The sequence below is a fragment of the Netta rufina genome (assembly GCF_964035555.1).
Source record: "Netta rufina genome assembly, chromosome: 2".
NCBI lineage: Eukaryota > Metazoa > Chordata > Aves > Anseriformes > Anatidae > Netta > Netta rufina.
In genome coordinates this window covers 109,625,588-109,637,597 of record NC_140124.1, presented here as the reverse complement: position 1 = coordinate 109,637,597, position 12,010 = coordinate 109,625,588, and the positions used below count along the sequence as shown (strand labels likewise).

Below are 12,010 nucleotides of genomic sequence, written 5' to 3'. Positions count from 1 at the left end.
AACAGGAGTAGAACTGTTCTAACAGATCATCAGCAATATTTTTAACGACGTATTTTCCTTTCCGGACACAAAAATACTGTTCTCTTACATCAGCTCCTCAAGGAAAATGCTAGAGAGGGATAAATTTTGTGAAGTTAGAATGGTAAAGTTGACAAAGAGTAAAGAACAACCCTAAAGTTTGGAAGATGAAGTAACTTTCTCCTAACCTACTCTGATCCTAAGACTTCTACATGAAAATCAAACCACAGAACTGCCCGTGTAAGGTCATCTTTTTCCAGGACATACCAGAGAGTGTAATATTGTGTGTACACATGAGCATATAGTTACATGTGCTGTGTGTGTGCAGCATAACTGGGCTTAACCTTGTGACAAGCAGTATGCAGCCCCACCTGACAGCAGGCACTTGACAGCCAGCAGCATGTCAGCCAGATTGCCTTGCAGAGCAAACCTGGGCAGAGGCAGCAAAGGCACCTCTGTAGTATTTAATCTTTAATCCATTTGCACAGCATCTCAGCTCTTGTCCTGGTTTTATACCACTGTTTATAATACACTCACACTTTCCCCTTCTCTGCTCCAACCAATTTAGAAGCCTCCAAAGTATAGCAAACACTGCTTTTTGCAGTCACCAGCATCACAGCTGAATAATAAACTCCCCCAGCAATATTCCCCAGCTTCCCTTAGCAGTCAGTCTTTCTATTCTTTCTTTTACAGGGAACTGAAGGTACTCTGTTATGTTACATCGTTATGGAGGGCAAACATGCTGCTGTGAACTACATTCAGAAAGGATAAAATAAAATAAAAAAAAGTCAACATTTGCCAACTATCACTCCCCAAAAGGTCAAAGGATTACCAATCACGAGTATATCGCTGCATATAACCATACACTGCAGTAAAGTAAAAAATCATTCTACAAACTGCAATTTTTTAATGACTCCTACACAAGGAAGCCCATAGTTCCTGGCGAGAAGGGTTGTTTGTTTTGAAAGGGGGGGGGGGGACTATATTTTTAAGAATAAGTATCAGTAGATCCTCTGTAAGGAAGTTAAATGTTCAGAACACACAATTTCTTCAGAATTCACTATTAGGGGATAAAATGAACCACTCAGATAAAGTTTACTTGGTCCATTAGGTATATTCATAATGACGTGGCCCTTTCACACATTTAAAAGAAAACAAAAACAGTATCATCAGGAATTTTCATCACCTTGAACAATAATCAGGACAGCTCAGGGTAAACAATCAATGGCCAGTAAGCAGATAGAGAAGAGAAAACAGACAAGCTTCCACTACCATCCCTCTTATCACCCTGGTAGCAGAAGGAACACCAAGTCTCCTCCCCAATTTTTCCCTCCAAACTCTTCCTGCTCCCCACGGAAGCAAGAAAATCCAGCTTTGTCTATGTTTCTGAGACACTTCAGTGAATAAGCACTCTGTCAAGAATTTTGGGATAGACTGAGAACCAGTTATGCTGATGCTGACTTAAGTAACTTCTTTGAGGACAGTGAACCAATGCTGACCAAAGAAAATAAGGGGCTTTCCTAAACTAATGAAGTGTCACAGTGAGTTTCAGACACTGCTTTCAAGTAATACATTACATTTTATGTACTGAAGAAAGTCCTCTTACTCTGTGTTTTCTCAGATTTAAGGCTTTGACTCTGAACAGTGCTTCCAGACTTCCTAGCTCAAGACTTTCCAGGTTTAGAGACCACACATAATGCTAAGAACTGGTTGTAGAGATCCCGCAGGTAAAAGAAAGGACACTAACCATCAGTAGTGCAAGACCCTTCTGGGGCAGGTTTTTGTGAATATGGGATCGGTGGACTGCTTGAATCTGACATGTCTTCATCCTCCTCTTCATCTTCCATTTCATTAACCGTTTGGTTGGCAGAAAAGTCCAGGTTTCCATTTTGCGAGTAGCGATGTACTAACTCTTTATCCAACTCTTCCACCTTTGGCTTCACATCTGAGCAAGAATAAAATATAAAATAATTTCTCCATCAGTACGTGCATCTATTTCCTTTTAAAATAACCAGTATACCATTCTCTCTCCTCAATGAGGCCTCAAATTCAGATTTTGTGTTACACAATCAACTGCAGCACAGCTTTTTGGTTTTTAATAAAACACATCCCACCCTTTTCTCACACAGAAAAACAATTGAAATGTGCCATACTTTCATGGTTACCTTCCGGCAAGAAAGGAGGCTGGTCAGGATCCAAGTACAGCTGTGAGAAGATCGGCCGTGGGACAACGCTACTACATCTCAGAGAAGCTTCGATGGAGTTATGAAGAGCTTCTTCAAAACGGGCAGATTTTAGTTGCCCCGCATATGAATTCCCCATGATCTAAAAACGCAAAGAAAACAGTCGATAAGTGCATGGGAAAGTGCATACACAGACCATTTATAAATGATCAGCGAGGTCTTTTTAAGTCCATCATGACAGGCATTAGCTGAGACATGAAGTTAGCAATAATGCATGCTGTGAAAATAACACCTCTAACTAGTACTACATGTTCACATTTCTCTCCAAATCTGGTGGACAGAGAGACATCCTCTCGTTTCAATAACAGCTTTTAGCACATCTCAACCAGCTGCTTTGTATCTGCTGCATGTATTTCCTCTCAGCAATCTCAAGAACCCCTCTCATGTAGAATTTAATGGGGGATAGATAAAATCGTTATTATTAATGCTCATTTTCAGAGCAGACTACAGAACTGAACATTAAAAACGTCAAGTTTGGCTTTATCACTAGTTGTCTACCTACGTCTACGTGATTTAACTCATGGTTATGCCATCATTTACAGAGAACTCCTATATAGACGTCCAATAACCTGAATTGTTTCTCTTGCTAATATTAACTGGAATTACATAGAAGGTCAGTCCTCTGTCTCTTCAGGGTCTTCAGCAAATGCTGTGACATGGTTTTATTTTAAATTGCTCTTTACACTAGTATTGTGATAACGATCATTAAAATATCTATTTTGACAGTTAACATTCATGTTTATATCAATGATGAATTTATGAACTTCATGACATACTCAAGCACAAACAGACCTTTAGATCACCACTTCTTGGGTGACATTATACACCCCACAGCCTGTTATATTTGTGCTTTCAGCATTAGGATACAGACTCTCAAATGTAAACATTTAGTAACAGGATGGCCATGGAAGGTTTTACAATGAGCTGCGAGACTCAATGAAACATGAAATTTTCCACTTCGCTGGGTCATTATACCATATGACATTTACTCCAAAGAAACGATGATCTAACATTTTCCAATATTCACAATACACGACTGCATTTTCAGATCATTTTATTTCAACAGAGGTAACTTTTCCCCCGTTAAATCAATAGATAGAAAAGTACAAAACCTTATAATGTTATCTTTGGACTTTCCTTCACTAGATGTCACCTAGCCCTGTGACCAGGAAGAGACCTTGGCCAAGAAGATAAGTTGGCATTTAGAAAATCTACAATTCTGTTCATGGTTGATTGCTGGGATGCTCAAGGTCTTCAGTGCCACCTGTAAAAGGGCAGTGATGATGACAGCTGCTTACCACAGTGTTTGGGAGCTCCTGGTATAGACAAATATCCAAGAGCTACCTATTTGTACCCTCCTGAAATACTTAAGCATGAAGCTTATCTAACTGCTCACCTCAAAGGTTGGAGAGAGGCTCCGTTCCCTGTTCAGCCAAAGACTTTGTACAGCTTTGGGCAAAAAAAAATCCACAGCTCTGACTTAGCCCTGATTCTAACAAATCTGGGAGCAACAGCATTTCTCCACCCAAACTGGAGACAACATGAATATATACACAATTTCTTAATATAATGCATTCAGGTATTTCAGCAGTAATGTATTTAAGACAAACAGATATTTTTTTTCTTTAAGTTTTCATTACATTTGAATAAGGCAGGGGACGTGTATAAACACAGAACTGTGAAGCAAATGAGGAAAAAAAGTTATGCTGAAGCAGGATTAGGGTTGCAGTACGAGTCTTGTCAGGTGTCTTTGAACAAATAGGTGGAGAACAACTACCTGACTGAAATCCTGGTTTTACTGAAGCCAGTGATGATATTTCCACAGATGTCAGTGAAATCTTGACAAACACATAATTCATTTGGATTTCAGGAGTGCATCCAAAATAAAAGTCTTCAGTTAAAATGTCAGAGCATCATCTACCTGAAGTCTCTTCATACTCTGCATTTTCTATAATCTATGCGATATATATAGTTATGCCAATTATTTTAATTTTGGTGGGATAGTATTAATTAAATACAGTTTGCAAAAAGGCTGAGGTGTTGGCTAGGCAGGGCTGTTTTATTTGCCTTCATGGAGTCTACCCAGAGAGGCCTGCCTGTGGAGGGCGACTGTCATGGACTGATGCGAGACAGTGCGTTAGGACGTTTCTTGCTTGCCGAGAGAAAAGAAAACAAGGGTACAAGGACATTGGAAATGCCAAGTGAAGGAAGAATTAGGAATGGGTCTCTTCACGGCTTGGAAATGGGGCGGGAGGAAGGCCTGTCTCGGGTGCATGAGGGCAAGAGGGCGCAGGCAGAGGTACCGTGAGGGCGAGTGGCACGGCGAGGAGTGGCAGCAGCACAGCAGCCTCTCAGCTGTGGCAGGGGAAGCTAGGGCCCATGGAGACCAAATCCAGAGAGCCAGAGCTGGGCAGCTGATGCCCTAACACCGCCCGAGGCCATTAGGACAGCTGGGCCTCATGTGGAGTTCAAGGGAGCTGTGGGGAGAGGAGGGGCTGAAGAGACCCTCCCTGTGACAGAAAGCAGCTCTCCGGGGCCAGCCTCCTGACCCAGCCTGCCCAAAAGCCACAGGCACCGATTTAAGACCTTCATGTTTCTGCTTTTGAATCTACCCTAAATCTACCCTGGTGTAATTAGGAAGCACGGTAGCGAGCACACCGCAGACACTCTAGAAATGGGTCTGTGTGGAGGGGCTCTGAGGGTGCTGCAGAGAGTTGAGGGGAAAACAAAGTGGTGGGGGTTGAAGGGAAACATAGAGGAAAAAACGTTTCTGTTATGAAAACATAAAATGATAACATGAAAACCTGTTGTCCTTCCATTAAAATGTGGCCAAAATTAATGATTTAACACAACTGGACATGATTAAGGAACTCCTCCCTAATCTCATACATCTATTTTTCTTCTGTCGACACCAGTAGATTAGTGCCCAATCTGACACCCACCGTCCTGCATCCTGTTATGTAAAATATATATGTGTAGTAAAATTTGCTGCTGCTCTTTCTCCTTCTCCCCCCAGAAAAGGAAGAAGGTTCAGTCATCCCCCCTACCCCACCACCCCTGCAACTCCAGTCAGGCAATTTTTATTGATGTCCTTAAAACCTACTACAGAGAGACTGAAAGGCACGATTAAAATGGAACAATTTCAAACCGAAATCTGAGGCAAAACATGAGATGGAGGAGAATTTCCTTAGGTTCAGATGATTTGCACTTCCCAGCTCTATCACTCTGCAGGAACTTCTCTGCAGAGGTCCTGACACTAAACCACCATGAGTCCCTACCCAGCACATCCCGAGCGTCCCCACTGCTGCTGTGCTTCTTCAAAGCAGATTTACTAAGCCCACTTCACGCCTTCTTTGCAGTGGCCCAGCACTGAACTGGAGGATTAAGAGAGATTTGCTGGAGTTAGAGAGCTGCCTTACAGCATCTGAACTGGGGTCCTTACAAAGAGATGTGAGCAAGGCAGTCCTGAAATTCCTCTGACCTGAAGGCAAGCGGAGAAGTATTAATGCTGCGGGCTTTAATCAGAAATCAAATATGGATACGATTTACAGAAAGCAAAACTAGGACTGCCGGGTGCTTCCATCCAGACAGAAATGGAAGGAAGGTGACAAAAAATGTCAATGATGGATTTTAGCTCTGCATCACTTAACTGTGCTGTGAAGTACGCAGGGAAATCTGAATGACTCTTTCAACCACAGACACTGAATTTACAAGGAATTCATGTCATTTCAAGCAAATAATCTGGTTTTACACAGTCACCTGGGTGTCAAGAGATCTGTGTAGAAACAGGACACTGGATGTTCAAGATGAAGCAGAGCCCAGCTCCTTTACAGCTCCGTCAGACTGGCAGCATTTGAGTACTGTAAACACTAAAAACTCATTCTAGTTAGAAAAATAGGTGACTGTGGCCCTGTGCATATCCCTCCCTCAAAAAAAGAAAAAAGAAAAAAAAAAAAAAAAGGAAAAAAAAAAGAAAATGTTACCTTCTGAAAGTGGACTGTTACCCAGTAATTCTTCCGAGCAGATCTACATACTGAGTTGAAGGCTTTGCTAGTAAAAATATAATCAGATCATTCAGTACACCAGATACCACATATTTGGCCTCCAGGTGGGTCATGACCCCAGCAACTTTAAAGGAGAGGAACTGAACTGGAGGATGAGGGAGGGGGTGAGTGTTGTTGTTATGGCTTAAAGCAATTTCACAATTACCTGATAGCGAATGATGAATCTGATGCAAACACCCTCCATTAAGTCGGCTCTATCAAGTCCTTACTTTGTGTTTAACCTAATGATGTAATTGTATTCTCCAAAACACATAATCTGACTTCTGATCTGGCCTAACCCCACAGAAAAGTTTCTCTTCAAAGGAAAAGAAAGCAAGTTCCTTGACAAAGGCACTGCCAGGCCCAGGACAGCTTCTGTATCTCAAAGGGTCATCTTAGGCAAAGAGAGACCAGGCATCTATTTATACTGTAAAATTGTTTGGGAACTGGTTGTTTCAGGTACATCTAGCATTTTCTACTATTTGCATCGTCCTTATTGATGTTCTTAGTCATTTATTTATTTATTTATTTATTTATTTATTTATTACATTAGGGAATCATTAGGATCTATCACGAACATGCATACAGCAGAAAGGATGGCAGTAACCAACAACAGTAACAAGCATATATCATAATTAAAATTAGGCAACAACGACAGAAATATATACCCAGCATTAACTGTAGCATTGAGTGGGGAAAGACTTATGGGAGGGTCAATACAAGAGTGCAAGACAAAGTGTTCTCATTAACAGACCCCTTATCCCACAGCCTTTGTAAGATCCTTCCCCCTCCCTCCACAGTCCTGTCATGATCCTGAGATTCTCACCCTGCTTTTGTCTGTCTTAGGGATATTCAAGCTCAACTGTAAAAGAGTTTACAGTTTTAGGTGGTGACCGACAGCCAATTCACAAAGCTTTCCAGGAAAAAAAACTGATTAGTTTGTATTGACTGTTTACAGTGGTGTTTCCTTTTCCTTTTTATTTTTTCATTTATTTTGAATAAATGATAAATGATAAAATGTCTTTTATCACTTAAAATCTAGTCTTTCAGCCTGATGCTGTCACTACCATGTCTGAGTGAGGAACAAGAAAGACCAAGAACATTTTTTTTTTTCCTGACAAGGTTCCTCCTCTTATTACTTAATTTGTAGTATCTGTACTTGGATTGCTGCATCAGATTACCTGGGATTTGGACAATTCCTTGGCCAGAGGCAGATAAATGGCTACACCGCAACACAGAACAGAAAGCAGATCACAAGTGGTGCTAAAAAAAAAGGCTGCTACACCCTGGTTACTCCATCCCTTCTAATGCCAGACTATCCCTCTAGTCTTCAGGCACTGCTCATGAAATAATAAACATACTAAAAGTGAAATTCACACCTGAATTCAGCAGGGTAAGTTGAACTGATCAGGATACTGATACCAACTTCAACCCTCAAATACTGCAAAAATAAAGTCTGAATTGCATTTTTAAAAATTCATTGATATAGCACTGTGGCCAAAAAATAAAAAAAAAAAAAATAAAAAAAAGGAAAAATAACCAAAAAAATGGAAATTGAAACTCAACCTCATCTCTTCTACTTGAAACTCAGAAGGTCTCCTTAGTTCTTTTTAACAGTACAATTTCCCAAGCAGTAGGAGTTTGCTTGTAAACTCGAGAGGAGTTTACAACTGCAATCAAACTTAAGAGTATATTGTGAGGTGCTATGTCACAGAAGTCTCCCAAAGTTAAGCTCAAGTTTTACGAAACCGTAGCTCAGCAGTGTTAAGTTACGAGTTCAGCACTCATGTTCACTGCCTAACATCCTGCGTTTTCCTTCATCTTTCACGTGCTCTGATAAAACCCTCTCAGGATCTGTAGATGCAATCTTTTGCAAGTCTGAAGTTTTTTCAAGTGCTGTTTCAAAGTTCAGTTTGTGTGGTCAGAATAAAACTATGTAGAACTGTCAGCAGCAAGTCCTTCTTATCCCCAAACAAAGCTGAAAATCATTTGCCAGATGCCCACTGGTGAAGCTTTGTGAGTTGAACAACACAAAGCTTGTGCTGGCTTTACTTTTCTTCAGGCCATGGCTCCCACTCAGAAAATACACGCCACATCCCAGGTAGTCTGAACTCACGTGCCACAAGAGAAATATTGGTCCAGTCGGTGCTCTGGGGATGCTGAACACAGTCCTCTTGTGAAGACTGAGATGATTTAAGGGTTAAGCATGCGCCAAGCTTCATGTGATACCACCTCCTCAGTAAACAGATGCAACAAACAGATGGAAGAAAACATTTGATCTCGCTACTTAGTGTATGCGAGCTCACCTACAATGACTGCACAATACACAAAAATCATGGAGGGCCACTCTGTGAATAGATGACAGTATGTTAGAAGCATTTAATGCAATATATAGCTACCTGAATACAAAAAAAAAAAATAAAATAAAATGCTCAAAGTATTATGAATAGACTGGAATATTAGTGGGGCAAAACTGCAACTGATACCATTTGTCAGGCTGCTCTGAATCAAGGAACCCCTTAAGACAGCTGCTGTAAATGCACAGCTAGGCTTCACGTGCTAAGAATGCCTTCTGCAAGCAAACGCTGGGCTCCAAATAAGCACTGCACGTCCTGTCGCCACTTGCATGTGCCCATGGACATTTACTGTCTCTTTCACACTCTCATCCCCACAGCTGTTCACAACTCCCTCAACAAAACCCAAACAAACTAACAAAAGCTTTCACAAATACATTTCCCCAGTTAACTCCTCCTCTGCCTTCCTACCGTGGAAAAAGGAGAAATGAGAAACCCTAACTAATTAGAAACCATAAATGAACTGCAGTTTGTGCTTACAGTTTTTCAAAATGATTCTTTTGAGTCTTATCCCTTTGGTGTTTCATGGAAAGTTTTGCAATACAGGACAAGCGCAGGAAGATGGCAACAAATTTGACCCTAAGGGCTATAAAAGAGTGGAAGAGTTAATAAAATGCAAGTTACCCATAGTAAAAAAGTAAAGTTCAGTAGCATATAACCGTGAATGAGATGATCTAGTAGAGCATGAACCTTATGTGAAGAGGTCTAAGCCCTTCATGATACAGCAGCTTTCAAAAGTTAATTATGTTGATTTTACCCATTCTGCCTGCAAGGCTTTTTGGAGTCCTTTAAATGAAATTAGCAAAGAAGTTATTGTGAAGGTTTTCTAGGGTTTTTCAAATTCGTTTGTGGAAGCTGGAACAAATCCTTTTATGCTACTTCCACCATGCACATAGGGAAAGGAACAATTCTACCTTCAGCAGACGAAGTACATTTTCTCTTTTCTTTCAACAGAAAGCCTTCAAAAAAAATTTTTAAATGTTATTGCCCTAAAAATCTAGCTTTTCATTTTGAATTTTCGGTAATGTTAAAAGACTTCCTCACTTTCAGAGAAGCATGTGCTCACACTTGGATGCTCGTACACTGACTGCAGAGGCAGCACAAGTAAACCACCAAGGAGTGCTTTTGAAAACCTCATCCTGCCTCCTTAAAGCCCGTGCACTCATACATAGCTTTCACCCCTTATGGTCTCTCCCCCCCTAAATCAATAGGACTATTAACCACGTTATTAATGCCAGTGCAATATAACTAAATCAGTCATGATGTTTAGTTTCAGCTCTAGGATCAGTGCATACTTTTGCTGAGTAATTTTGATTTTGCAGCTGTAGATATGGATTAGGATTTACTCTCCCAACAACTTAGTGTCTTAGCACGATTAGGAAAGTTACAGGTTTGAATCCTTTTGGCTACCACTGCTAACACCATAGCAGATAAAAAAAAATGTAGTACCTAAGTAATTAATGTAATAACTGAAATGTATTTCTGATCCCAGATGTGTACCGGTTTCCAAACCCGAAAGATTTTCATTGAAATTTGGTTGTTGTTGTTATTTTATATATAGTTTTCATACGCACAGCTACACAGGCATTCACTGACAAAACATATTCTATCAGTAATACATAGATCTTACTGTAAGCTGCTAGCTAACCAACTTATTTAGTGACTTCTAATTACAACAAATTAATTAGAAACACAGACAGATGTGTTTATACTGTTTACATTAATGTGTAAGGTAAAATGCAGCTACTCAGTCAGTAATTAGTTAAGTAATTTAAAGCTGTGGTTTTAAAGCAGATGTATGTTTACTTCAATGGAACACAAATAATACCACTTTTTTTTTTAAAAGTGGATTTTTAAAAATTTCTGTGACTTTGAAACTCGATGAACAGTCTTGTATCTTCCCAACTAAGAAAGAAATGCAAATCTGTATCTGTCAACAATTTTAATGTTGATAACTATCTCTAAAATTGTTTACTTTCATGAATTATTTATTTTTTTTTCGCTGAGGGGCTGCTTCTATCCTGAGAAAGTGAAAGAGAAAGCTCCCGGTGTTTCAAGGGAGTCATATAGTGACATGAAATGGAGAACCCGTTTCAACTTGCAAGGCTAGTAAAAATTAAAGCCATGATGGTCTATTTAGCTACTGTGGCCTGAGTGTGTAGAAGCCGAGCACTTCACCTACAACCCCAAACATCACTTGAATGCCTTATCAGTAAAGTTTGTGATCAACTCAACACCAATGGACTAACAAAAATCACCTTTTTTTTTTTTTTTTCCCCTGCACACCCTCTCCACACCAGTTCTCATGGTCTGCCCTAAGACATCAATCTTTTAAGTACATCTTCACATGCTTAGTGTTGTTTTATTGTTTTCAGTAGGACTATGGAGTAGGACTTTGCACTGTGGTTTAACAAACTATGCATGTAAATTACTTAAGTCCTTAGGTTCCTATGCTGCAAAAAAATCTAAGTTTTAAACAGCCACCACTTCTCTGGGCAACCTGTGCCACTGCCTCACCACCCTCTGTGAAGAATTTCCTCCTAACATCTAACCTAAATCTCCCCTCTTTTAGTTTAAACCCATTCCCCCTGTCCTGCCATTGTCTGCCTGAGCCAAAAGTTGCTCACCATCTTTTTTATAACCCCCTTTAAAAAAAAAAAAAAAAAAAAGGCAGCATAAAAATTTGCTACAAACATATAGAAAATAGAAGCTAAAACATAATCCCTTCTGATGTATCTCAACATCCGATTACACAGTACAAGCATTAAAATCTTTACTAAAAATCAACCTAGTCAGCTACAGCTTCAGTAAAAGCATTTTCTCCCAACACCCTTTTTTTTTCAGTTTTCACTCACGTGCTAACTTTTAAATAAGGGAGACAGAGAATTTTTTACTTCCAAGTAACGTAAAATAATTACTTCGCATCTTGCAGAGTTATTACTTATTCCACTAATTCTTAATTCCAACACCATGTACTAACTGACGCTACTACAAACCTCTTTCTGAGGCATAGTGGGAATAGAGATTACATTGGTTCTTTAAACTTTCCAAACAGAGATGACCCAATTCTTCAGGAATATCTACTGAGTACTTTGTTTTTCCAACCTTCATGTTATCTGATGCCTGCTCTGGTTTGTGACAGCTGTAAAAGACTGAAAATGAAGCTCTGTAGTAGAACTTTGTAAACTGTCCTTTCTTTTGCTGTAAGCAACCCTTTTTTACCCCCAGAGCTGGAGTCATCACGTGGCAACTCCTCAAATATGCAAACCTGGGAGTCATTTCGGGGCCACTCTCCTGCTGGGGTTACCACCTCGAAAAACAGACGGGCTCTGCAGCCAGGGCATGTCTGCGA

General features: G+C 40.1%; 1 protein-coding gene across 1 annotated transcript in view; it reads right to left on the bottom strand.

Annotated features, from left to right (window-relative positions):
• The window catches only part of GREB1L (GREB1 like retinoic acid receptor coactivator), a 125,961-nt gene that overhangs the window by 57,158 nt on the left and 56,793 nt on the right, over positions 1 to 12,010 (bottom strand). Inside the window, exons 3-4 of the mRNA XM_084281816.1 lie at positions 2,184 to 2,343; positions 1,766 to 1,963 (exon numbers count right to left, since the gene is read on the bottom strand). Coding sequence (XP_084137942.1) covers positions 1,766 to 1,963; positions 2,184 to 2,340 — 355 coding nt within the window. The 5' untranslated portion in view covers positions 2,341 to 2,343. The remainder of the gene's footprint in view (positions 1 to 1,765; positions 1,964 to 2,183; positions 2,344 to 12,010) is intronic.